At 47.3% G+C, this 26,410-nt stretch overlaps 2 protein-coding genes and 1 pseudogene across 7 annotated transcripts; 1 reads left to right on the plus strand and 2 right to left on the minus strand.

The window, feature by feature from the left end:
• Positions 1-1,947: 1,947 nt before the first annotated feature.
• 3000002C10Rik (RIKEN cDNA 3000002C10 gene) lies at positions 1,948-3,226 on the minus strand (annotated as a pseudogene). The gene has a single exon (NR_033215.1). The product of NR_033215.1 is annotated as an RIKEN cDNA 3000002C10 gene (transcript).
• Positions 3,227-4,516: 1,290 nt separating this feature from the next.
• On the plus strand, positions 4,517-14,769 carry Nme6 (NME/NM23 nucleoside diphosphate kinase 6). Of its 5 annotated transcripts, none has more exons than XM_006512198.4 (7): positions 4,517-4,602; positions 4,991-5,090; positions 7,055-7,209; positions 11,403-11,505; positions 13,271-13,310; positions 13,722-13,882; positions 14,247-14,769. In XM_006512198.4, exons 3-7 carry the CDS (start codon positions 7,120-7,122, stop codon positions 14,420-14,422), a joined length of 570 nt encoding a protein of 189 aa, XP_006512261.1. In that variant the 5' UTR covers positions 4,517-4,602; positions 4,991-5,090; positions 7,055-7,119; the 3' UTR covers positions 14,423-14,769. The 5 variants fall into 5 exon arrangements, with proteins under 5 accessions (XP_006512261.1, XP_006512263.1, XP_006512260.1 ...); XM_006512197.1 differs by having other exon boundaries at positions 4,562-4,683; positions 7,113-7,209; NM_018757.1 differs by having other exon boundaries at positions 4,589-4,602; positions 7,113-7,209; positions 14,247-14,756.
• A 4,402-nt stretch (positions 14,770-19,171) lies between these two features.
• Positions 19,172-21,251, minus strand: Camp (cathelicidin antimicrobial peptide). The gene is made up of 4 exons (NM_009921.2): positions 21,038-21,251; positions 20,396-20,503; positions 20,187-20,258; positions 19,172-19,376 (listed from the first exon to the last, which is right to left on the minus strand). Exons 1-4 carry the CDS (start codon positions 21,227-21,229, stop codon positions 19,230-19,232), a joined length of 519 nt encoding a protein of 172 aa, NP_034051.2. The 5' UTR covers positions 21,230-21,251; the 3' UTR covers positions 19,172-19,229.
• Positions 21,252-26,410: the final 5,159 nt, after the last annotated feature.

Consider the following 26,410-nt stretch of genomic DNA (forward strand, 5'->3'; position numbering starts at 1 on the left):
TAAATCAGGTCAAGGGAATGCAAATATTATTAAGAGCCAAAGGACCAGGATGTGTGCTGCAAGATAATGTCTCTAGCTAGCCATATCAGAGAAATTGTGCCCCATAAAATAAGATTTCCTAAACAAGACCTGCATAATGACATCAATTGACATGCCGACATAGATGGAAAAAATGTTTTAAGCTCCCACCAGCCCACCCACCTGCCAAGATTAACAGCTACAGATAATCAATGCCTGCTGAGAGAAATCAGTTTTCTCTGATAGCTTATTTAATCCCAAGTGTTTAGCCCTATACATTTACATATAAGCAATAAGTAGGTTTTATATAAACTTACAGGGGCAGTCGTGAGCTGCCATGTGGGCAATGGGAACAAAGCCCAGGTCTTCTGCAAGAGCAGGAAATTCTCTTAACCACTGAGCCATCTCTCCAGCCCCCACTTTTATTTTTTAATTACATCAATTAGTATGTGTGTGCACATGAGCACCACAGCATTCATGTGGAGGTCAGAGGACAACCTGGGGGTGAGGGATAATGCTCTCCTTATACGGAGTGGATCCTGAGGACTACACTCAGGTTATCAAGATTGGTGGCACATGTTTTTATCTACCGAACCGTCTTGCCAACTCACAACCTAGATTCTCAAGATGGAGACTAGCTACCATGGGACTCTGAGTCCCAGGGAAATTCAACTGAAACCTTCCCAGGCCTTTAAGTTTTTCATAATTATCATCAAATCTGTTGGGGTCTTGACAACATTAAGAACTGAAAACCAGGACAAAATTTTGCCTATGAGCCACCAGAATCTGGACATTGAGTTGTTTTCTAAATGTGTGGATATAAGGTGATGCCCCAATAGTCTCAAGTGCTTTGGTAATGATGCATATGCTTACTGTTGCTGTTATTTCAAGTGAAGTTCACACATCTTAGTATTTGTAATGGCTATTCCTGGTTGTCAGTTTGACTATATCTGGAATAAACTACAATCCACAATTGGAAGGCTCACCTGTGGTCCAAATCTTGAGGCTGGGAGATACAAGTTTCTCACCAGGATCTTGGCCCAGAGATGTTGAGGCATAGTGGCTATGAATCCCAGGAGACTAAGGCAGGGAGATCTCTTGAGTTCAAGATCAGCCTGGGACAAAATAAATCCCAGATCCAGCCAGGCGTGCGATACCACGCCCTTGATCCCAGCACTTGGGAGGCAGAGGCAGGTGGTTTTCTGAGTTTGAGGCCAGCCTGGTCTACAAAGTGAGTTCCAGGACAGAAAAGGCTACACAGAGAAACCCTGTCTTGGGGGGAAAAAATCGCAGATCCAGGTGTGATGGTACACACCTCTAATCTTGACCATACCTTCTGCTGGAGACCTACATAAGGCCATTAGAAGAAGGAAGATTCACTCCCTTTTGCCTGATTGCATTTACTTGCCAGCACATCTATTGGAATCTATTAGCCTTGTGGAACTGAGCAACTACTAGATCCTTGGACTTCCCATTCAAGGCTGACCATTGTTGGGGAGTTGGACTACAGACTGTAAGTCACCATAACAAATTCCTTTACTATACTGAGACTATCCGTAAGTTCTGTAACTCTAGAGAACCCTGACTAATGCAGTATTGAAGTAACAGAATTAGAAGGCAGGTATATTTGGTTACCACATTAAGCTACAGTTTCTAGTAGCACCTTAGATTATCGATAGACCTAACTATTTGACCTCCACCTACTGGCCACTCCTTTTTGTTTTTTGTTGTTGTTGTTGGGGGTGGGTGAGGGTGTTTGTTTTGACAGGGTCTTATTATGTAGATCTGGCTGACCTGGAACTCACACTGTAGACCAAGCTGGCCTCAAACTCACAGAGAGCCACCTGCCTCTGCCTCTGGAGTCCTGGGATTAACAGTGAGTGACTCTATTGTGCCTGGTTCTTCGTTAGTTTTTTGTTTGTTTGTTTGTTTGTTTGTTTTTGGTTTTTTGTGGATGCAGCAAACTTTATTGATGGTATTCAAGAGAGTAGGGAGGGCTCCCTAGGCCCCTCCTGTTATGGGGGGCTGGGGTGGAAATCATGAGGGAGATGCTCAGTGTTGGGGGCCGAGTTGGTATAGGGACTCCTCAGCAACCGAGGGCCTCTCTCTTGCTCTCAGTGTCCTTGCTGGGGTGGGTGGTCCAGGGTTTCTTACTCCTTGGAGGTCATGTAGGCCATGAGGTCCACCACCCTGTTGCTGTAGCCATATTCATTGTCATACCAGGAAATAAGCTTGACAAATTTGTCATTGAAAGCAATGCCAGCCCTGGCATCGAAGGTGGAGAGTGGGAGTTGCTGTTGAAGTCGCAGGAGACAACCTGGTCCTCAGTGTAGCCCAAGATGCCCTTCAGTGGGCCCTCAGATGTCTGCTTCACCACCTTCTTGATGTCATCATACTTGGCAGGTTTCTCCAGGTGGCACATCATATCCACAACGGACACACTGGGGGTAGGAACACAGAAGGCCATGCCAGTGAGCTTCCCGTTCAGCTCTGGGATGACCTTGCCCACAGCTTTGGCAGCACCAGTGGATGCAGGAATGATGTTCTGGGCAGCCCCACGGCCATCATGCCACAGCTTTCCAGAAGGGCCATCCACGGTCTTCTGAGTGGCAGTGATGGCACAGACCGTGGTCATGAGTCCTTCCACGATGCCAAAGTTGTCATGGATGACTTTGGCCAGGGGGGCTAAGCAGTTGGTGGTACAGGATGCATTGCTGACAATCTTGAGTGAGTTGTCATATTTCTCGTGGTTCACACCCATCATAAACATGGGGGTATCGGCAGAAGGGGCGGAGATGATGACCCTTTTGGCTCCACCCTTCAAGTGGGCCCCGGCCTTCTCCATGGTGGTGAAGACACCAGTAGACTCCACTACATACTCAGCACCGGCCTCACCCCATTTGATGTTAGCGGGGTCTCACTCCTAGAAGATGATGATGGGCTTCCCCGTTGATGACAAGCTTCCCATTCTCGGCCTTGACTGTGCCGTTGAATTTGCCGTGGGTGGAGTCAGGCTGGAACATGTAGACCATGTAGTTGAGGTCAATGAAGGGGTTGTTGATGGCAACAACCTCTACTTTGCCATGTGGAGAGCAGAAGGCAGCCGTGGTGACCAGGCGCCCAATATAGCTAAATCCGTTCACACAAACCTTCACCATTTTGTCTACCGGATGAGGCTGGCACTGCCCAAGAAGATGCAGCTGTCTCTGGAACAGGGAGGAGCAGAGAGCCTCTTCGTTAGTTCTTAACAACAGTTCCAAATAAACCTCTACATCCTCCTTTACATCTGCCCTTTGATTATGCTGGCTTGTTGTTGAGAATGGTTGAAACACATGTAAACTATGCAACCAGTCTTCCACTGTGTGTGTTGTATGTGCATGCAGAAGCCACATAGGCAGAAGGAAAACTGAGCTCATGGGAGGTCTCTTATACTCCAGAGGTATGTTAATGAGGATGAACTATAGAAAGTAAACTTGGGGGGCTGGTGAGATGGCTCAGTGGGTAAGAGCACTGACTGCTCTTCCAAAGGTCCTGAGTTCAAATCCCAGCAACCACATGGTGGCTCACAACCATCCGTAATGAGATCTGACACCCTCTTCTGGTACGTCTGAAGACAGCTACAGTGTACCTGAGCGAGCGAAGTGGACCAGAGCAAGTGGGGCTGATCAGAGTGAGCAAAGGTCCTAAAAATTCAGTTCCCAACAACCACATGAAGGCTCACAACCATCTGTACAGCTACAGTGCACCCATATACATAAAATAAATAATAATATTATTAAAAAAAAAAAAAAAAAGAAAGTAAGTAAACTTGGGCATGGCCGGCCTGGGAAGTAAAATTAAAACAAGATGCCTGACTGCAGGTATATAGTAAGGTTATTCTCATCCCGTGAAAGCAGAAATGAACTCATGCCTTCACCAGCAGGACAGGCAGACAGACAAAAAATGAACTTTCAGACTGGAGAGATGGCTCAGTGTTTAAGAGCACTCACTGATCTTGCAGAGAAGGTGGGTTCGATACCAGAACCCACACAATGGTTCAAAACATCTGTAACTTCAGTTCCAGCTGACAGCCCTTTCTGGCCTCTACTGGCACCAGTCACCCTGGTGCTGTACCCAGACATACCTACAGGCAAAACATCATAATAAATGGATTTTCACACTAGAGAGATAGCTCAGTGGTTAAGGGTACGGCACAGACTGCTCTTCATGGGAACCTGGGTTATATTCCCAATACCCAGGTCTAAGCTCACAGCCATCAGGTTCCAGAGGATCCAGCGCCCTCTCCTGGTTTCATAGGCACAAGGAACGCACGTGAAACATACATGCGCAGGCAGAATACGCTTACACGTAAAAAATTTTTAAATTAAAGCCTTTAAAAAAAATAAAGAAATGGACTTTCCTGAGGAAGATACGCTGTGTAAACAAGCTGCCGGCGCCGCAACAGATCTCTCTAGCCCACCAGGCGTGCAGCGCCAGACTGCAGGATCCGGAGGGCTGCCCTGCCGCGTGCCTGAAGGACCCCAAAGGACCCGTGGGCTATCTTGCTCAGTGCCTGGTGACCAGGAGGATTGGCGGGAGTACCAGGTGAACCCAGAACCCGGGCTCGCTTTGGAGACCGAATAACTGAGTCTGGTGTGGGCTTCGGCCTGTAGTAGAGAAGCCCAGGTTGTTCGGTTGTGTCCTAGAATACGAGGGCAATAGGAGGGTTGGGAGCCAAGACTTAGGGGGCGGCTGGGGAGGGAGGGAGACGAGTAGGAGGTGTGGCTGCAGAAGTGGAGTTGACGGGCCAGCGACCACGTGACTAGCGTGGGCGCTAAAGTAGTGGCTTCCTCAGTTGGCCAGGCAACTTGTAAAACGTGTAAATGTCTGATCGGTTGACAAAGTCAAGCCAGTTTCTTTGCTTGGCAGCACTTTCTTGTAAACCAATAACTAAGACAGCCCTAACCTAACTGGAACCACACCCTCTCTACAGATCGCCGGTCCTCCCAGGAGACCCCTTAGCAGCCTGGCCTTGGAATGGCTAGATCAGGTTCATGCACTGATTCATCCAGCTAAGATCTGTGGAAATCCAGGTATGTACTAGGCACCCTGCGGAGGGACTGAGGTGAAGATGGTGAGCAAAGCGGACTTGTGCTTTCATGAAGCTGTCCTTTATGTGGACTATGTAACCGAAGGAAGCATTGAGAAAGTATGACTGCAGACGTGAGCCGAGTGCAAATGGGCAAGTGGGAGATAAGCAGGGAGTGGAACTTGGGGGCTGGGGGGAGAGGATGGGAACACGTCCTTACACGAAGATAGTCAGGCCAGAAAGGCATGGGACTGAAAACACCTATGACACTGGAGCAGAAGAAGTAAGGTGCACCACATGAACCCAGAGGAGTGCCCAGGGACAGAAGTGCCAAAAAGGGCAGGTTAACGTCCCAGAGTCTGTGTGAGGACCTTTGTCTTCAAAAATCAGAATATCCTTTGGAGGGTTAAAGAGGAGTCTATATGATTAGCTTTCATTCCAGTAGCTGTAATGTTCTTTAGCACAGATTTGCAGAGTGGCGAGAGTAAAGTTTAGACACCATCACAGAGGGTGTCACAGAAGTCCAAGACAAAGGGGTAATGGTAATTATAAGGAAAAGATTTGTATGGACTTTTTTTTTCTGGTTTTGGTTTTTCGAGACAGGGTTTCTCTGTGTAGCCCTGGCTGTCCTGGAACTCACTCTGTAGACCAGGCTGGCCTCGAACTTAGAAGTCCACCTGCCTCTGCCTCCCAAGTGCTGGGATTAAAGGCGTGCTCCACCACTGCCCAACTTGTATGGACGTTTTTGTCCTTACAAATTTGTAGAGGTGAGATTCTCAGAACTTGGTAATAGTGTGGAGAGTGAGGAACTGGGAGTCTCAAGGACATCCCCATGGCCACTGTGCCATGTGACCATCTAGAATATTATTAGGTTAAATGGGTGTGCTGTTCCCGTACTGGTTAGGTGAGGCTTGGCTCCATAGTTAAAATGGAACATCCAGTGTAAGCTGTAAAGAAGATTTGAGCAGAAGAAACATTAGCATAGTTTCTTTGTTTTGCTCTTAACCCTGGTACAACTACCATGGCTGCTAAGCTATATTCAGGCTAAAAATAATGAGAATGTTACCTGATTGTGCCCAGTGTGTGGCCCTGGACACCTTCTCTGTATTTGTAGACAGATAGAAATGATAAATACATATGCATGACATATAATGGTAGATAAGAAGTGGTGTGTGGCCATGAAGCTTTATTATTATCCTTCCAATTCTACAGTGGATAGAAGATGGCTAGAAAATAGGACCTCACAAGTAGAGGCAGTCAAGTCCACCGGTGGTGGCACAGCCTTTAATCCTAGTGCTCAAAGGAGACAGAAGCAAGCAGATTTCTGAGTTCGAGGCCAGCCTGGTCTACAGAGTGAGTCCCAGGGCAGCCAGGGCTACACAGAGAAACCCTCTCTTGAAAAACCAAGGGAGGTGCTGGTGAGATGGCTCAGTGGATAAGAGCACTGACTGTTCTTCAAAAGGTCCTGAGTTCAAATCCCAGCAACCATATGGTGGCTCCAAACCATCTGTAATGAGATCCGACGTCCTCTTCTGATGTGTCTGAAGACAGCCATAGTATACCTACATGTAACAATAAATAAAATCTTTTTAAAAAAGAAAAAAAGAAAACCCAAGGGGAAAAAAAGTAGAGCCAGTCATTGCAGTCTTATGGCTAGACTGTTCAAAAGTGTAGACATCATAAACCTTGCTTAAAACACAGAAGAGTTTAGAAGATAAGGGAAGTATTGACCAAGTCAGTGCCTGTGCTCAGCTTAATTCCTCTTCAGTGGAAAGCTCCCTAGTGCCTTTATACTTGTGTAACCCGAACGTGTGTCTCACAGGGTAACCTGGGTGTCCCCTCCACGATCTCATGAGTGCAAATAGGAAAGTGAATGAGTGTCATACAGCCTTACAGTATAACACAGAGTATAGCTCTGTGAGTGTCGGGTGAAAGCCCTACTGGGCTTGCAAGGCTACCTCTTTCCAGGTAGAAGGTGCTGAGAGCTCAATGCTGCGTAGTCCTTAACCCAGCTCTCTGATGCCAGGGCAGAGATGACCTCCATCTTGCGAAGTCCCCAAGCTCTTCAGCTCACACTAGCCCTGATCAAGCCTGATGCAGTTGCCCACCCACTGATCCTGGAGGTAAGAATGAACCCGAAGTCTCCACTGCACTGCTCAGGTGACTCAGGGCCACTTGTGGCAACAAACACTTCAGTCATGTGGTAGATGCTGAGGTTGAAAACCTAGATGGACCAGCTTGATTGCTCAGCCTGTTAAAGCCTGAGTCTGACCTCTACATCCCAGATAGTGGAAGGGGAGAACAACTCTTATAAGTTGTCATCTAACCTCTACACACACACACACACGCACACACACACACACAAATACACACAAATGCAGTTAATAATAATAGCAGTTACGAGGAAAAGCCCTAGCTAATAAGATGGCTCAGTGGGTAAGAGCACTGACTGCTCTTCTGAAGGTCCTGAGTTCAAATCTCAGCAACCACATGGTGGCTCACAACCACCTATAATGAGATGTGACGCCCTCTTCTAGTGCACTTGAAGACAGCTACAGTGTATTATTTATAATAATAAATAAATCTTTGGGCTGGAGCGAGCAGGGACTGAGCAAGTGGGGTTGACCAGAGCAAGCAGAGGTCCTAAATTCAATTCTCAACAACCAGATGAAGGCGCACAACTATCTGTCCAGCTACAAGTGTGTACTCATTTACATAATTTTTTTTAAAAAAAGAAAGGAGAGCCGGGTGGTGGTGGCGCACACCTTTGATCCCAGCACTTGGGAGGCAGAGGCAGGCGGATTTCTGAGTTCGAGGCCAGCCTGGTCTACAAAGTGAGTTCCAGGACAGCCAGGGCTACACAGAGAAACCCTGTCTCAAAAAAAATAAAAAAAAAAAATAAAATAAAAATAAAAAATAAAAAAAATAAAAAAAGAAAGGAAGGAAGGGAGAGAGAGAGGGGGAGAGAAAGAAAAGAAAAGAAAAGAAAAGAAAAGAAAAGAAAAGAAAAGAAAAGAAAAGAAAAGAGAAAAGAGCAAAGCTAGCTGAGCATGGTGACGCATGCCTTTGGTCCTCCCAGCACCTGGGAGGCAGAGGCAGGCCTGGTCTACAGAGCAAGCTCTATGATATCCACAGCTACACAGAGAAACCCTGTCTCAGAAAAAGAAAAGAAAAGAAGAAAAAAAAAAGCTAAGAGCCACAGAGTCTGACCCTAGAAGGCTATAGAAAGTTAGAGCATATCTAAAATACAGGAAATAGAGGGTTTTGCATTATTTTCTATTTATTTTATATTCTTTTTTCTTTGTTTAGAAACAAGGTTATTGTGTAGCTACAGCTGGCCTGGAACTTGCTCTGTAGACCAGTTTGACCTAAAGCTCACAAGTACTAGGATTAAAGATGTATTCCATGGTGCCCAACCCCAATTGTAAACAAACAAACAAACAAAAAAAAAAACCTAGTATTAGTCTCTCTCTTTGTGTATGTGTGTGTTATATTAGTTTAACATATATTTTTTTTAACTGATTATTTAGCCAGGCGGTGGTGGCGCACGCCTTTAATCCCAGCACTTGGGAGGCAGAGGCAGGTGGATTTCTGAGTTCGAGGCCAGCCTGGTCTACAGAGTGAGTTCCAGGACAGCCAGGGCTACACAGAGAAACCCTGTCTCGAAAAAACAAAAAAAAAAAAGCCTGATTATTTAGTTTTACATACTATATATGTATACGTTTGTATATACATATTAGTTACAAGCTGCTATGTTCCAGACTTGATAGCTTAAACCACCACTCATTTCAGGCTAGAGAGACTCAGCACTTAAGAGCACCAGGTACTCTTCCAGAGGACCTGGGTTTGCTTCCCAGAACCTATATGTTGGCTCAGAACTATTAGTAACTCCAGCTCCAGGGAATCCAACCCCCTCTCTGGCTTCCTCAGATTCTGGGCATGTATGTGCTACATGGAAATACTTAAGGGTAAAACACCTCATAAAATAATAAAAACGGGTTTTTTAATCATATTGTTTATTGTCTCACAATTTCATAGTTTAGAGGTCCAGTACGTTTTCCTGGGGTATCTCATGCTTAGGGTATCCTGAGCCCAAAGACAAGATAGGTATTACCTAGGTGGTGGTGGCACACGCCTTTAGTCCCAGCACTCAGGAGGCAGAGACAGGCAGAGATCTGAGTTCGTGGCCAGCCTGGTCTACAGAATGAGTTCTAGGCCAGCCAGGACTACACAGAGAAACCCTGTCTCAGAAAATATAAAAATAAAAAAATGTCTAGGGAGTTTCCAGCTCCAGGATTGCTGAGCTCCTGGCAGAGTGTGGTTCATACGAGCTGTGTGCTTGTCAGCCGTCAGGCAGGAACAACTGTCTCCAGAGATAACTCACGGTCCTCACACGTGTCCTCACACGTGTCCGAGACACAGCAGTGGTGCAGCTACCCTAACTTTCAACCCTGGCCAGAGAAAACTGCTTTTAAAGGGCTGGGTGGCTTTTTATTACATGTATTTGTTTGTTTATTTTGTGTGTGTATAAGAGAGAGAATGACAGCCGTGTCATGTGTGTGTGATGATGTATGTGTGCAGGTCGGAGGACAGCTTAAGGAAAATTGGTTCTTCACTTCTACAATGTCGATCTTGGGGATTGAACTTGGGGCCCTCAGGGTTGACAGGAAGCACCTTTACCCACTGAACCGTCTTGCTGGCCCTTTGTGTGACTATTTAATCCAAGCAGGTAAACTGCCCTTTTAGCTACAGCATAATCAACTTATTAGTAACCTAAATTGTATCTTCAAAATCCCCTTACATAAAAACATTGTGTACTGGCTAGTTTTGTGTCAACTTGACACAGGCTGGAATTATCACAGAGAATGAAGCTTCAGTTGGGGAAGTGCCTCCATGAGATCCAACTGTAAGGCATTTTCTAGGTTGGTGATCAAGGGGGGAAGGCCCATGGAGGATGGTGCAATACCTGGCTGGTAGTCTTGGATTCTTTAAGAGAGCAGGCTGAGCAAGCTGGGGGAAGCAAGCCAGTAAGTAGCATCCCTCCATGGCCTCTGCATCAGCTTCTGCTTCCTGACCTGCTTGAGTTCCAGTCCTGACTTCCTTGGTGATGAACAGCAGTTTGGGAAGTGTAAGCTGAATAAACCCTTTCCTCCCCAACTTACTTCTTGGTCATGGTGTTTGTGCAGGAATAGAAACCCTGACTAAGATACATTGTCACACTCACAGACCTGAGGACAAGGGTGGAAGACCTGAGCTGATGATCAGTTTCTGGAAATCATTACAGCCATCTGAAATGGTAGAATGAATGGGATTGACAAGAAGGAGAGACTAAACAGCGTGAAACAGAATGACAAGAGATCAATGAATTCTAGTATTAGGAAAGGGTTCTCCTGAGAACTAGGCTGTGAGTTATCGTAAGGTTAGGAACTCAGTAGGCTCCCTGTAGTGCGTAGACCAGAGGAAACAGCAGGAAATACAGTATTCAGCACTCCAGAATGGTAGGACTCAGGCCTCGGAGGATGAGCAAACTGATCGTGCCAGGAGAGCAGAGGGAGACAGTGATGCGGGGCCAGCTCCCTGGGGTGGGAGAACCAGAGAGAAGAGGTAGACGGTAAGGAAAGTACAGCCGTGAACACTGAGCTAAGGTGCCCATGCTTTGTTCCACAGTAGAAGCCACTCAGACCTTTCTGATCAGAGCATGGCACATGAATAAGCTATGTAGTTTTTAATCAACTGTGACAGTGTAGAGAGAACGAGGAGAACGGGGAAGGGCCATTCAAAAGAATCACAGCTGTTCTGGCTGGTGGGGCCTAGGGACATTATTTCCTGTCTCCACATACCCCAGGTTCATGCTCTAGCAGTATAACTGCGACCTTGACCTTTGCCCCTCTTTTTCTTCTGACCCACTGTGTTAGTCAGCTTTCCGCCACTGGGCCACACCTAAACTTAGGGAAGATTCATTACCTAAAGGTTCACGGGTTTTAGTCCAGAGCTGCTTGGTCCTGTGTCTCTGAGCCTGTGTTTAGGATGAGCACCGTTGAGAAGTACTCGAGGCATGGGCTGGGGTGTGAAGTGTGTACAGGCTCAGTCCCAGGGTCCTCTTCAAGACCTCCCTCCTGATGATGCCTCCTTGAGGAAGGACACCTTCTCAAGTTAACACGGCCCTGCGAAAGTGTGGTCAGCTGCCCTTAACACATGAGCGTAGGTGGCGGGGTACTCAACATCTGGACCCTAACACTCCTCAGCAGCACCGACACTTCAGCGATCCTTTGGATAGCTTGATTGATTCTCATCTCTGGGGTGGTTGGTTCTCCAGGCTGTTCATCAGCAGATTCTGAGCAACAAGTTCCTCATTGTACGAACGAGGGAACTGCAGTGGAAGCTGGAGGACTGCCGGAGGTTTTACCGAGAGCATGAAGGTGAGGCTGGTGGTCTTCGTTACGGTGTAGACATGAGCACACACGTGTGCATGGTGTGCATATGTGTGGTGTGTGTGTGTGTGCGTGCGCATGTATGTGGTGCACATGCATATATATGTGAAGTGTACAGGTGTACATGTACAGGCAAGAGGACAACCTTAGATGTCAGTCACAGACACCGTCTACTCCCCCTCCACCCCCCCGACCGGGGTCTCATCTATGGCCTAAAACTTGACAAATAGATGAGGCTGGATGGTCCCTGAGCCCCAAGCATCCATCTGCCTCAAGCTTTGGTTTGCCAATATGTGGCCCATGCCTGGCCTGTGTATGTGTTCTGGGATTCCAGCTCTGGTCCTCACTCCTGTAATGCAGGCCTTTTACTGCCCGAGCCATCTCCCGGACTCTTCTTGTTTGTTTCACACAGACTTCTCCTTATAATCGGAACTTTCTATTCCCAGAAGAGATTTCCTGTAGAGTCCCAATCAGAAATGTGCTTTAATGTCTTGGTAATATCAGTAATTAACACTGAGTGAACATTTATCGTTGTCAAGTGTTTCCCTTATGCTTAGCATTTCACTTAGTTTTCTCAAACTTAGAAAAGGAGGTGGCAGGTGGTATTCTAGGTACTGCCCCACTGCTTTTTGCAGGCAGTGTATTCAATAAACCTTTTCCTTCATCAATTTTTTTGTTTTGTTTTCTTTTGGTTTTTTGAGACAGAGTTTCTCTGTGTAGCCTTGGCTGCCCTGGAACTCACTCTGTAAACCAGGCTGGCTTCGAACTCACAGAGTTCCACCTGCCTCTGCCTCCCAAGTATTGGGATTAAAGGCCTATGCCATCATTACCCAAACATTTGGGGTTTTTTTGTTTGGTTGGTTGGGGGTTTGTTTGTTTGTTTGCTTGGTTTTGTTTTGGTTTTGGGTTTTTTTTTTTTTTTTGGTTTTTTTATTTTTTTTCAAGACAGGGTTTCTCTGTATAGCCCTGACTGTCCTGGAACTCACTCTGTAGACCAGGCTGGCCTCAAATTCAGAAATCTACCTGCCTCTGCCTCCCAAGTGCTGGGATTAAAGGCGTGCACCACCGCCGCCCGGCTGTTCTTCTGTTTGTTTGTTTGTTTTTTGTTTTTTTAAATCAGGGTCTCACTGTGTAGCCTTGGAACTCACTCTGTAGACCAGGCTAACCTCAAACTCACAGAGTTCTGCCTCTTAAATGCCAAGGTTAAAGGTATGCACAACACAGGTGGTCTCAAGAAAAACAGTTTTGCTTTGGTTTGTTGTTGTTGTTGTTTTTCAGAAAAAAATATACAGCAGGTGGATCTCTGTGAGTTCAAGGCCAGCCTGGTGTACATTTGAGTTCCATGCCAGCTAGAGTTATGTAGAGAGACCATCCCCCCCACCCCTCTCTCTCTCTCTTATCCTCCCATCTCTCTCTCTCTCTCCCTCTCTCTCTCTTTCTCTCTCTCTCTCTCTCACACACACACACAGACACACACACACACACAGAGAGAAAGGTAAAAATTTTTCCCAAATCATAGCTAGTTGCTGTTATATCCTCAGGACACAGAATTGGAAAGACTTTCAGAGAAGGTGATAACTCAATCAAAACCATACAGACTGTGAGTGGCAGTCTAGTTCCACACTCAGAAATGCCAGGCTCCAAGCTTCCTGTTATTTCTCTGTAAACTAAATGGTGTGGCATTACAGGGAGTGAAAAGTGAGAACCTTCTCTTGGGCACCAGGGTCTCCATGCAGGTACTCTCTCTTCGCAGGGCGTTTTTTCTATCAGCGGCTGGTGGAGTTCATGACAAGGTACTTCTAATTTTGGCCCAATCTATTTAAATGCTATGAGATACCTCCTCCTCCCCGTGAATAGAACTGTCGATTCCACTTACCACTGTCAAGCCTAAAGAAACATGACTGCGCTACACTAACCCACTGGGCACCTCTTCTGTGGTTACTGGACCAGCGGCTGGGGTGGGGCTCTGCTGGGTGCTGCTTAGCTGCTGGACCAGCAGCTGGGGTAGAGCACTGCTGGGTGCTGCCTAGCAATCCTGCTGATCACTTCAGCAGTCACCTCTGCCCGTCACTTTCTTCTTATGCCAGCACCAGTACTCACTAGAAAGGGAAAGTAACTCTCAGAATGTACAGTTCGCTTTTATTCTTGCCCTGCTCACAAACATGTCCTAGACTAGGTAGTCACATCCCTTCTTTTATTCTCAGTGGGCCAATCCGAGCCTATATCCTTGCCCACAAAGATGCCATCCAACTTTGGAGGACACTGATGGGACCCACCAGAGTATTTCGAGCACGCTATATAGCCCCAGATTCAATTCGTGGAAGTTTGGGCCTCACTGACACCCGAAATACTACCCATGGCTCAGGTGAGTCTAAAGCTCTCGTCCACAGCCACAGGTGAGGAAGGACGTCTTGGGGCCAGTGAGTTATCCACATGGAGAGATTGACAGCCAGGGCTCCCTCCGTTGAGCGTTGTTCCATATATTTCTGGCCCTTTGTAGATGTCATGGTGTCAGCCATGTGGCCTGTGAGCTCCCTTTATATACCCCAGGACTGAGTGGCTCAGTTTTCTGAGCCTGACTACGACTGTGTCATGCTTGCCTCCACCCTACATTCCCTATGATAGTCCCTTCTCTTGTCTGTCTTATTCTCTGAGCCATGGTCCCAATCTTACAGTCCTCCTGCCTCAACCTCCTAAGTAGTTCTTCTCTACCTCTCCTCTTCTCATAGACTCCGTGGTTTCCGCCAGCAGAGAGATTGCAGCCTTCTTCCCTGACTTCAGTGAACAGCGCTGGTATGAGGAGGAGGAACCCCAGCTGCGGTGTGGTCCTGTGCACTACAGTCCAGAGGAAGGTATCCACTGTGCAGCTGAAACAGGAGGCCACAAACAACCTAACAAAACCTAGGAGACCCAGCCAAGTAAAGTCCCGAGGACTGGTCGCAGTGTTCAGCCCTTCCTCCTAGGGTCAGGGAAGGTGGTCTGAAGGCACTGTCCCTGTTGGACCCCTCCATGAGCTGGCAGGTCTAGCCGACCACAGCTCAGCTGCTGCAGTCCAGTTCTATCTACCTCTCCTGTGGAGTACTCATGGGTGTTCAGGAAGGATGGTGACGCCTCTTTTTACAAAGGACTATCCTCCTTCCTCAAGAAAGAGCCTGCCTGTTGACTAGTCAGGAAAATGCAGTGCCTGGGTAACCAGCATCCGACCTGGCTTCCTTAATAAATTCTGCTTCCGAATGCTCCAGGCTGGCAGTACTCCTGTGCAAGCTTTCTCTCTGTCCCTCGTGGGAGTCCCTGCATCTGCCCTGAAGCAGGGTTTCTGTCTGTGCTAAGTAAAGAGCGACTCATGTGAGTCTCTCTCGGCAGGTTGATTGTGTAGCACATAAGTGCATTCACTCACCAAAGTTCAGTGTAGACCCAGACCATGCTGTGTGTCTAAGCATGGGGCTTTGTCCTAGAAAAAGGCACCTCTTTGAAGCAAGCTGCCTCTGCCTCTGCCTCTCTGCCTCTGCCTCTCTGCCTCTCTGCCTCTGCCTCTCTGCCTCTGCCTCTGCCTCTCTGCCTCTCTGCCTCTCTGCCTCTGCCTCTGCCTCTCTGCCTCTCTGCCTCTGCCTCTCTGCCTCTCTGCCTCTGCCTCTCTGCCTCTCTGCCTCTCTGCCTCTGCCTCTGCCTCTCTGCCTCTCTGCCTCTGCCTCTCTGCCTCTGCCTCTGCCTCTCTGCCTCTCTGCCTCTCTGCCTCTGCCTCTGCCTCTCTGCCTCTGCCTCTCTGCCTCTCTGCCTCTCTGCCTCTCTGCCTCTGCCTCTCTGCCTCTCTGCCTCTGCCTCTCTGCCTCTGCCTCTGCCTCTCTGCCTCTCTGCCTCTCTGCCTCTGCCTCTCTGCCTCTCTGCCTCTCTGCCTCTGCCTCTCTGCCTCTGCCACTCTGCCTCTCTGCCTCTCTGCCTCTCTGCCTCTGCCTCTCTGCCTCTGCCTCTGCCTCTCTGCCTCTGCCTCTGCCTCTCTGCCTCTCTGCCTCTGCCTCTCTGCCTCTCTGCCTCTCTGCCTCTGCCTCTGCCTCTCTGCCTCTGCCTCTGCCTCTCTGCCTCTCTGCCTCTCTGCCTCTCTGCCTCTCTGCCTCTCTGCCTCTCTGCCTCTCTGCCTCTCTGCCTCTGCCTCTGCCTCTCTGTCTCTCTGCCTCTCTGCCTCTGCCTCTGCCCAGTGAAGGTGTGTTTTCATGAGACTGGTTAATAAGGCAGGATTTCTGATTTCCACAAAGGTACTAAAGGTAGTTAAACCTCCATTACATCAACATGACCGTTAAGGCTTTGTGGCATTACATCGAATGTCGACGGTCTGAAACGCCAGAGATTATTCCTGGAGATCTGTCAGCTGACTGTGATTCTGTTACTTTCACCCAGGCTCACTTGCACGTCTGTAGTCATTGGGTGAATGAATCAGTTATGGCCAGTCATCCTGAGCTGGTCGACACATTGTGTTTCAGGTGCCCAGAGGACAGGCCCATATTACAGTTCAGGAAGCTTTTGCTTCTGTCTGAGTTAGAGGGTAAAGATTCTAGGATGTGGTGGCACATACCTTTAATGCCAGCACTCAGAAGGTAGGTGGGTTTCTGTGTGTTCAAAGCCAGCCTTTGTTCTGCAGTGACATTCAGCTCTAAGACTTGAAGTCCATATCTTAGGTGCAAATCCACAACCAAAGCCATCTACCAAGCAATACATCCAGGTGTGAGATCTGAGCACACTGCTAAAAGCTAAGCTCTAGATCTAACATCAAACCCACTGATCTAGATCATCCCATTTCAGCATGCATGTACAGCTCCAAGCCCAAGTTCCTAGTCGATACATGCTCTTACAGGTCAGTATCTCAAAGATGTGACTGCACAACACTGGTGGCCTGAATTGTATACTCCCTACCTGTTTATAAGCTGAATTCCTAATTCCAAATATTTCAGAATGTGAGTCTATTTGGAAGTAGTCATTGCAGACATAATTAGTTATACATACCCCCAGTCATCCTGAGCTGCTCCACACATAATAATTAATAAATAAAATTAAATAAATAAAACAACAGATGAAACAAGATAAAAGTTAAGACCACATCAGATTTCCCTATTAGAAGCAAATTCAAGTGATGAATTTACACTGAAAGAGATGAAGAAAGCAGGATGGAACTCAAATGGAATCAGGCCAGTTCAATGAGGTGAAAGCAGTTCCAGATAGGCACAACCAGATACAGGGAACAGATCAAAACTATTGGATTCAGAGTTGTGTCCTGAAGACAGATCTTGAAAGAGCTTTCTGACACACTGAGGATAAAACCCTTAGTCAAGAACCAAGCTGTCTGTAAGTCTCAACTCCCTTACAGGGAGTGTTTTGGTTGGTACCAGGCCATAAGTGATGGTTTGTGTCATGTCTTTATGTTGAATTTTTCTGTTGGGCTGTGGTTGTCATGACTTCTTTTTCTGAGCTTACTGGGATATTGTTTTCTGTGACTTCCTAGAGGAATATCTGCATGAAGTTCAGCTCTGAGAACTGGTAGTTCCTGGTGTTGACTATGGGAAGAGTTGCAGAAATGGTCCCTTCTTGGCTGTATGCCAACAGGACCACAGGCGAGGCTGAACACTCCAGGAGTCAAAACCTTGGTCACCCGTGGATTCTTTTTTTTTTTTAAAGATTTATTTATTAATATATTTAAGTACACTGTAGCTGTCTTCAGATGCACCAGAAGAGAGCATCAGATCTCATCATGGATGGTTGTGAGCCACCATGTGGTTGCTGGGATTTGAACTCAGGACCTTAGGAAGAGCAGTCGGTGCTCTTAACCACTGAGCCATCTCTCCAGCCCCACCCATGGATTCTATGAGCCTTCTGGAAACCAAGCTTCAGACCCAGGGAAGTGTGGAGGCTGTAGTTAGAGCCACAGACCTAAAGTAATCTGTGAGCCCATTCCAGTCTTACAATGACCAAGGGAACCTGAGGACCATAACCTCATACCCTTAATGCCCTTAGAGACCTCTGGAGCCAAAGCTGCAGTTTCTTCAGTTGGCTTACTGGAGCAGTAGCTCAGGCCCAGCACTGACCTCTAAGGCCACTCACTGCAGTCCTGAAGACAGGATGCTGTCTGGTGATGCAGAAGCCAGAGGGCTGGTCTTCCTAGTCCCCTTGGTCCCACAAAACTGACTCCCACAGTGTCCTCTGACATCCATACACATGCTGTAGTATGCAAGTATGTGCAGCCATGCTCATACACACACACAAGAACTGAAAAACAATCCATAAAAAAGAAAAATAAATAAATAAGGGTTGTGGCTGACAAGATGGCTCAGAGGTTAGGACCACTGACTGCTCTTCCAGATGACCTGGATTTGATTTCCAGCACCCACATGGCAGCTCACAACAGTCAATCTGACACCCTCTTCTGACCACAGGCACATGTATGGTGCACGACATACAAGAAGATAAAACAGATAGATAGATAGATAGATAGATAGATAGATAGATAGATAGATAGATAGATAGATAGATAGAATAACATTTAAAGTGTTTAAAGTACATTGATGGAATTGATCATGGTGGCACCTTTAATCTCAGCTCTGGGGAAGAACAGGCAGGAGAATTATAAGTTCAAAGCCAGCTGTGTCTGCATAGTGAGGCTCTGTTTCAAAACAAAAACAACAAAATCCTCAGGAGAGTGTACAAAGAGCTGATGACACCAGCTTTGGAAACTAGGGACCTTTTTGAATATATATATATATATATATTTGGTTTCCTTTTGTTTTTTTGAGACAATGTTTCTCTGTAGCCTTGGCTTTCCTGGGACTATCTCTGTAGACCAGGCTGGCCTCTACCTCTCCAGTGCTGGGACTGAAAGTGTGCACCACCACCAGCATTCCTAAAAATATTTTACCTGACAGTCGTACAGATGTTAGGTCAAACATAGGTAAGCAATAAATGGATGTTTTTGGGACTGGAGAGATGGATCAGTGGTTAAGGCACCCGCTATTCTTGCAGAAGACCCTGGGTTTCGTTCCCAGCACCTACATCTGGCAAGGGGACTTGAGGGCTTCACAACTGCCTGAAACTCTAGATCCAGAGGATCTGATATCTCTTCTAGCCTCTGCAGGGAGCAGCATGTGTGCAAACACATAAATCATTTTTCTTTTTCTTTCTCCCCCCCCCCCTTTGGTTTTTTAAGACAGGGTTTCTCTGGTTGGCTCTGGCTGTCCTGGAACTCACTCTATAGGCCAGACTAGCCTTGAACCCAGAGATCCACCTGCTTCTGACTTCCAAGTTCTGGAATTAAAGGTGTGGACTACCCAGCTAATAGATTTTTTGCAGGGGTCGGGATGGGGAATGGGTTTCAAAACAGGGTTTTTCTGTGTATCCTTGGCTATCTTACAACTTGCTCTGTAGACCAGGCTGACCTCAGACTCAGAGATCCACCTGCCTTTACCCCCCAAGGTCTGGGATTAAAGATGAGCACTCCCACTGCCCAGCTATAAATGTAAGTGGAAGACTTGCTGTGTGCCTTACATACACCTCCTGAATGGACAGCTTTCTTCCTCTTTCTCTCACACATAGAGCACATAAGATTATAGCATGTACATGGGCTCAGAAAGCCTCCACAGTTAAAGACTAGATGAATACAAAAGCCACTGAGAGAAGTTTCTTTTACCAAGTTTATTATTTTAGGAATCCAGAAACAGGCCAAGGCAGGCCTACTACTCTGGCTGAGGTACAAGTTTCTGAAAAAAATTCTTAATTTTCTGGCCAATTTTCTTAAGCTTTTCACCAATCTTCTCCCCACCTTTGCGGAGAAGTCCAGCCAGCCGGGAAATTTTCTTGAACCGAAAGGGCTGTGCACCAGGCTGTGTACCAAGAAGAAGTGGGTTTCTTGTGAGGCTGGTCCCAGGGCCACCCAAGTTCCTTCCCCACCTAGACCACACTTCTGGGATACTCCAAGAGCCTCTAGACCCTTTTCAGCCTTTGGGACACGCAGTTGGATCCTTAACCTCAATAAAAGATGAGAACTCGGGGTCTGGGAATAGCAAGGGGCTCCCAAGGATCTGAGAAAACATACTTTTTTCTTTCTTCTTTTTTTTTTTTTTTTTTTTTTGGTTTTTCGAGACAGGGTTTCTCTGTGTAGCCCTGGCTATCCTGGAACTCACTTTATAGACCAGGTTGGCCTCGAACTCAGAAATCCGCCTGCCTCTGCCTCCCGAGTGCTGGGATTTAAGGCGTGCGCCACCGCGCCCGGCTGAGAAGATACTCTTAAGAGAGTGCTCTGTGCTTCAGCGGAATTCGGAATATCCAGCAGGTTGTGTTTGATCCCGGTGAAAAAGTCCTCACCCTGGAGTCCTAACAGTCTTAGCGAGGCCTAAGAATCTGCATCCCTAACTATCTGAGTTCCTATGTAGCCATGTCTGGCCTGGAATTCATTATGTAGATAAGGCTACCCATAGGGATCCTCCCACCTCTGCCTCCCAAGTAAGAGCCAAACTTTTGAGAATCGCTACTTTAAGGGATGACAGAACCAGTCTTAAAGTTCAGGCTCAAGGGAGGAGCCAAGGGGGTTGGGGGGGGGGGCTCTTCTTTCTGCTCTAGGTAGGAATAGGAACTAACTGGTCCGCAGGATAACCCGTGTTCCATCCCCTCACCGTGCCCTGCATCCTACTCACCTCGTTACAGCTGATGTCAAAAGAATCAGCGGCCGGGTTCAGGGTGACTGCCCCCATACACTGCTTCACCACCTTAGAAGGGAAAGCCCATGGTCAAACTAGAATTCATTTGCCATAAGCCCTAAACCCTAGTCTACTGGATGGAAGTCCCTGGGGACTCCTTGACTAGTTCCACAAGAGGGACCCCCACCCCCAGCCCTCTGCCTTACCCCCTGTTCCTTGAAGGCACATTGCTCAGGTAGCTGCCGCTCTGCCTTGCCACATACAGTCTCCTTCACTCGGAACCTCACAGACTTGGGAGTATCTGGATCCTCGTCCTGGTCAGGAGAGAAAGTAAGGAGACTCGTCTCAGGCCCAGTCTCAACTTCAAGGATCGGTTTCTTGACGCGTACCAACATGGTGACCCTCCATCACCACGTGCTGAGTGCTGAGACAGGATCGAGTGCTGAAGTACAGAGGGAAGAGAAAAGGAGCCCCCTCCTTTCTCCCCCCACACACAGTGAATGGGAACAGCCCTCAGCCAGCTATAACGCAGAGCAGCTCCCCTTCTGGAAAAGGACAGGGTCTTAGAGGATCAGGCACGTCCTTGGGAACCTCAAGGCTAGGTAGGGTTCCTCAATGGATATGGAAAAACGAAGAGCAAAGGGAGCCAATCCCAGAGCTAGTGATTCTGCCCCCGACGCCCCTACCCCCGTCCCTGGAATGGAAGCCCCAGGCATCTTGTGCCACAGCAAGTATCCCAAAGGCTGAAAGCCGACAGCCTGGAAAGAGGCACAGATTTATGGAGTTTCTCCTGAGAAAAGGAGAGACGACGCTAAAAGGATTAGATCTTGGCTCTTCCTCTGCCTCACCCCTTGGGGCTCAGGATCCAGGTCCAGGAGACGGTAGAGATTGGTGTCTAGGGACTGCTGGTTGAAGTCATCCACAGCTCGGAGCACAGCATCCCTGTAGCTGGGGGTCTGGGAGAACCCCAGGCCCAGTAGCAGCAGCAGTGATAGTGACCGCCACAGCCACAGGGAGGGGACGTCCCTCTGGAACTGCATGGTTCCCAAGACTGCCTCCTCCAGGCCAGGAGAGCCTCATTTATTCTCATCCTGAACCTGATCCAGCAAAGTTTCAAACAGAAGCCTTCCTGGCCCACCCTGCCCCTGGCTGCCGGCCAGGGTGTGGGGGGGCTAGCGCTTGCTTCAGACTCTCATTGCCTCATGAGACTCTGGGCAGTGAGTGAAGTCAGCTAGCCTGCCAAATGAAGAAATAATTTCCCCATCTTCCTGAGATGGCCTTGGCTTCTCCTGGGCCCCAGAGGGACTATCATATCCAGTATTGCTCAACGGGGTAAAACCCCAAGAAAGGAAGAGAGCCAGTGACTGTCTATTCCTTAGGAGTGAGCCTAGATTTAGTGTTCACTATTTGACTCTCTGGACATTTGAGTAAGTGACAGTGGCCAACCCAACCAGAGACCCTGCCCCACCCCACCCCACCCCCATCCCTCAAGAAAGAAGTTGTCCCTGCCATTCAAGGCCTGTTCTCTGGCTCCGATCCTCAGGGCAGTTGAAGGGTCTGGAAGCACAGGGTCAAGAGGAGGTTGAGACTGGTAACCAAGCATTACCACGTCCTAAGTGATGTGCTAACCAGCCTGTACCAATGTGAACAGTTTGTATGGTGCTGGGACTTGAACCTGGGGCTATGCTTCATCATGGAAGCATGACGGCATCCATGGTACCAATCATGGCTTTCTAGACACATCACCTAGTCCAGCAGCAGCAACCACACCTCTCCTGGATCCTTCTCAGCTGCCTTTCTCAAGACAAAAATGTCCCTATCCTCCTGTAAATGTGGCCTTTAGCCAAAGCCCGGACTACACTGACTCAGTATTTCTGACTTGTTCTTTCCCTTAAAACCCCTGCTGGCCAGGCTTTTCTGGATCCAGTGACTACCCTCAAACTTTGTCTTACTCCATGAGAGCTTAGATTACTCCTCTGTCTCAGGGACCTGTCCCTGCCCTGTCGCCCTCGCTTTGCCTCCAAGGGCTGTTTTCTTAACATTAGAGCTTGAGGGTTACATCTTGGGCCAGTTCTGTCCCTAGGAGTCAGGTCTTCCGAGGCACAGCACCTCTCAGAACATAAGTTACAGTGAGTCGGCTCACAATTGACTGTGAACTTTAGCTCTAGGGGCCCCATTGCCTATGTGACCTGACTCTCTGAGTTCACGGTTCCTATAAATGCAGGAATGGTGGCTCATGCCTATTATGTCAACTGCCAGAAGCCTGAGGCAGGAAGACAACTGTGAGCTCAAAGCCTTACTGGGCTACCAAGTGAGACCCTATTCCAACCCCCCCCCCAAAAAAAGAAATGGGCCTGGGAATATAATCAGTCATAGAGTGATTGACTACAACATACACAGCCCCAGGTTCAAATCCCAGCACCACATAAACTGTTCACGTTGGTACAGGCTGGTAATCGCATCGCTTAGGAAGCGTAGACAGGAAGACCAGAACTTCAAGGTCATCTCTAGCTACATCAAGTTTGAGGCCAACTTGGACTGCAATGAAAGCCTGCCTCAGAAGTAAATAGATACATAGGTAGATAGATAGATAAATTAACATTTAAAGAAATACGTGTCTATGTGAGTGTGTGCCATGTAAATGTGGGTGCCTGGAGCCAGAAGAAGGCAATGGGGCCCCTAGAGCTAAAGTTCACAGTCAATTGTGAGCCTCTCGATGCTGTTAATAGAAACCTACTTGAAATAATATCAAGTGCTGCTTAGCACTGAGCAACCCTCCAATCCAACTTTTTTTTTTTTTTAAGCCATAAGAAAAAAAAAAAGATTCCCATGGGGCCTCGTACCTGATTGCTTAGTACCCACTGCCTGAGTCCAGATCTCAAGGCCAGAAGAGCGACCTAATGATTCCTTCTTCCTCTGGGGACACTCCCCCCTCCTCTCCCACACCCCCACCTGGCTTCGCCCCAGCTTTCCCTCACCTGAGTTGTTATCAAAATCTCTGGATTTCATCTCCCCCAATCATAGAAATCCTCGACACAGCTGGCCAGGGGCTCCCTGACGTCACTGGCGTGGCCATTGGAGCTCCTACTGTCAGCAGCACATACGCCTTCTAGCTCACATCAGGACCTGCGTCCTTCTTTTTTTAATTTTTGTTTTGTTTTGGGTTTTTTTTTTTTTTTTTGGTTTTTGGGTTTTTTTTTCGAGACAGGGTTTCTCTGTGTAGCCCTGGCTGTCCTGGCACTGACTCTGTAGACCAGGCTGGCCTCGAACTCAGAAATCCGCCTGCCTCTGCCTCCTGAGTCCTGGGATTAAAGGCGTGCACCACCAACGCCTGGCGACCTTCTTACCATGACCCTCTTACCTGGAGTCCTTCTTACCATGACCCTCTGCACTTTCAGGTGCCAGAATGCCACACACACCAGCCACTCAACTCACTGCTCTGTTCACTCAGCTTCTGGGTTCCAGGTTTCATGTGGTGGCTATTTCTGTTTATTTGAACTACTGATGCTAAAGTATGTAAGACTGCACTATTTCAATTAAAGTTTTCAGTTTATATTTGGCCTCAATGTAGTTGTAACATTAGGTTGGTCATTTTATTTTATTATTTTGAGACAGGATCTTATGTAGCCCAGGTTAACCTGAAAGTCAATTTTGCTATCACACTAGCTTTTTGTTGGTTTGTCGTGTTTTGTTTAGTGTAAGTGTGTATGTGTTTATGTTGGTGTGTTCGCGCGCGCATGCCGTGTGTGTATGTGTGTGTGTGTGTGTGTGTGTGTAGATTGTTTACATGTGACTCTATGCCCATGAGTACAGCCAATGCTGCCCCCGAGGCTGGAGTTAGAAGTGGTTGTGAGCCACATGGGTGCTGGAAATCAAACTTGGGTCCTGTGCAAGAGCAGCTTATGCTCTACCATTGAGCAATTCCTCCAGCACCTATTGAATCATTTTTTTTAACTGTTTGAGACTATAAATTTCTTGTAGACCTCCACTATCCACACAACCATAAACATCACTTTCCTGAACAAAGGAAGAAAGTAAACATAAGGAATCCAAGGGACTGGAGAGATGGCTCAGTGGTTAAGAGCACCAACTGCTCTTCCAGAGGTCCTGAGTTCAATTCCCAGCAACCACATGGTGGCTCACAACCATCTGTAATGGGATCTTATGCCCTTTTCTGGTATGTCTAAAAGAGAGCAACAGTGTACTCATATACATAAAGTAAAGAAATAAATCTTTTTTTAATTAAGGAAAGAAATTCAAAAAGTACAAGGCATTTATTTCTCAACTGAAATAAAAGGTCACACATTTTAAAAAATTATGAATTGTCCTGGAAAGTTGGGTCGTTAGCCTGAAACTTCTGGAAAATGAGGCCCTAAGCTGAACAATCAATCACTAGTGAAACAAGTCTGTGGCATTCTCATGATTGCCAATAATGTACAAGAGCCTAGCCCACCAAGGGCAATGCCATCCCTGGGCAGGTGGGCCTGGGCCACGTAAGAAAGGCGGATGAGGGCTAGTGAGATGGCTCAGTGGGTAAGAGCACCCGACTGCTCTTCCGAAGGTCCAGAGTTCAAATCCCAGCAACCACATGGTGGCTCACAACCATCCTTAACGAGATCTGACTCCCTCTTTTGGAGTGTCTGAAGACAGCTACAATGTACTTACAATAAATAAATAAATCTTTAAAAAAAAAAAAAAAAAAAGAAAGGCGGATGAACTTGAGCCTGGGAGTAAGCCAACGAAAGTCATTCCTCCATGGACTCTACTTCATGTCTCTGCATTGAATTAACCTTCTGTGGCAGAGGGTTAATTATAAAACGAAATAAAATTTCCTCCCTAATTGCTTGTGGTCATATTTATTAAGCAACAGAAAAATAAACTAGAACATCATTCATTTGATGGGGGTTTTGTTGTTGTTTGGTTTGTTTTTGTTTTTGGCTTGTTTTTTTTTTTGGAAAAGTTTAAAAAACTGATTTTTTTCCCTGGGTGGTAGTGGTGCACGCCTTTAATCCCAGCACTTGAGAGGCAGAGACAGGCAAATTTCTGAGTTCGAGGCCAGCCTGGACTACAGAGTGAGTTCCAGGACAGCCAGGGCTACACAGAGAAACCCTGTCTCAAAAAACAAAAAACAAAACAAAAAAAAAAAGAATTATTTATTTTTATGTGTGTGAGTGTTTGTTACCACACACACATTCTTGTAGTCCCACATGCATGCATATGTACTTTGAGATCTGCTGTGTGGGGTCTGCAAACTTATCTGGGTCCTCTGCAAGAAGAGTGTGCACTCTTCACTGATGACTCATCCCGACAGCCCCATAAGAGGTTTAAAAATCAATCAATCAATCAATCACAGGGAGCTATAAAGGCTCTGATGCTCTTCCAGAGGACTCAGGCTCAGCTTTCAGCACCCACATGGCAGCTCACCACTGTGTCTAAGTCAAGTCTCAGGAGATCGACTGACCTCTTTCCATGGGCATTGTATACACATGCTGTACTGACTGACATACATAGTGCATGGATATACGGACACACAGGCAAAACACCCATAAATGTAGCAAGATGCCTCAGCAGGTAAAGATACTTGCTCTGAAGCCTGATGGCGAGAGTCCAGTCCCTGAGAGCCTGATGGAAAGAGAGAAACAACTCCCAAAGGTTGGCCTCTGACCTCCACACTTGCATCATACCACACATAGACACATGGGGAGACATACACGCACATATATGTGCATTCTAATTAGTTAACTAATGTAGTTTTAAGTTTACAGTAAACTACAAATACCAGAGGAGCAGTTATCTGGAGCATCAAGACAGGAGCTCTTTGGGTAGTCTATAAAGCTACAGTGTCCATGCTGTTAGAATTGACAGTACTGTACTCTCCTATACAATGTACAGGGTGTGTCAAAATGTACAGAACACAGCCTGGCGAAAGGATGGGCCAAAGGAACAGAGGAGTCTAGAGTCTATGAGGCAGATTCTGGTCCCAGCTCCCCAGCAGACTGGCCATGTGCCTGTAAGGCCTGAAATAACTCTTGGCTTCAGATGCTGTGGGACCCTTAGGGACTGAGACAGGACACTTTGGAGGTGGCAGCTTAGGTGAATGTTGCTGATTGACACACTCAGGCCCAGGAGGAGGAAGGAGAAGTGGGCTCTGTGCAACCTGGTTTCATGGTGCAGGTATTGCTCCAGCGGCCTCTTGGTCAAGCAGGCCTTGCACATCAGGG

This window comes from Mus musculus, chromosome 9 (assembly GCF_000001635.26).
Source record: "Mus musculus strain C57BL/6J chromosome 9, GRCm38.p6 C57BL/6J".
In the NCBI taxonomy this organism is placed as follows: domain Eukaryota; kingdom Metazoa; phylum Chordata; class Mammalia; order Rodentia; family Muridae; genus Mus; species Mus musculus.

Coding starts and splice junctions, on each gene's coding strand:
- Nme6 (XM_006512198.4), top strand. CDS start 7,120: ATGACCTCCATCTTGCGAAGTCCCCAAGCTCTTCAGCTCACACTAGCC. Junction 11,506..13,270: donor GTTTTACCGAGAGCATGAAG/GTGAGGCTGGTG, acceptor CTCTCTTCGCAG/GGCGTTTTTTCTATCAGCGG. Junction 13,883..14,246: donor AAATACTACCCATGGCTCAG/GTGAGTCTAAAG, acceptor CTCTTCTCATAG/ACTCCGTGGTTTCCGCCAGC.
- Camp (NM_009921.2), bottom strand. CDS start 21,229: ATGCAGTTCCAGAGGGACGTCCCCTCCCTGTGGCTGTGGCGGTCACTA. Junction 20,504..21,037: donor TGGATCCTGAGCCCCAAGGG/GTGAGGCAGAGG, acceptor TCTCCTGACCAG/GACGAGGATCCAGATACTCC. Junction 20,259..20,395: donor GTGCCTTCAAGGAACAGGGG/GTAAGGCAGAGG, acceptor TTCCCTTCTAAG/GTGGTGAAGCAGTGTATGGG.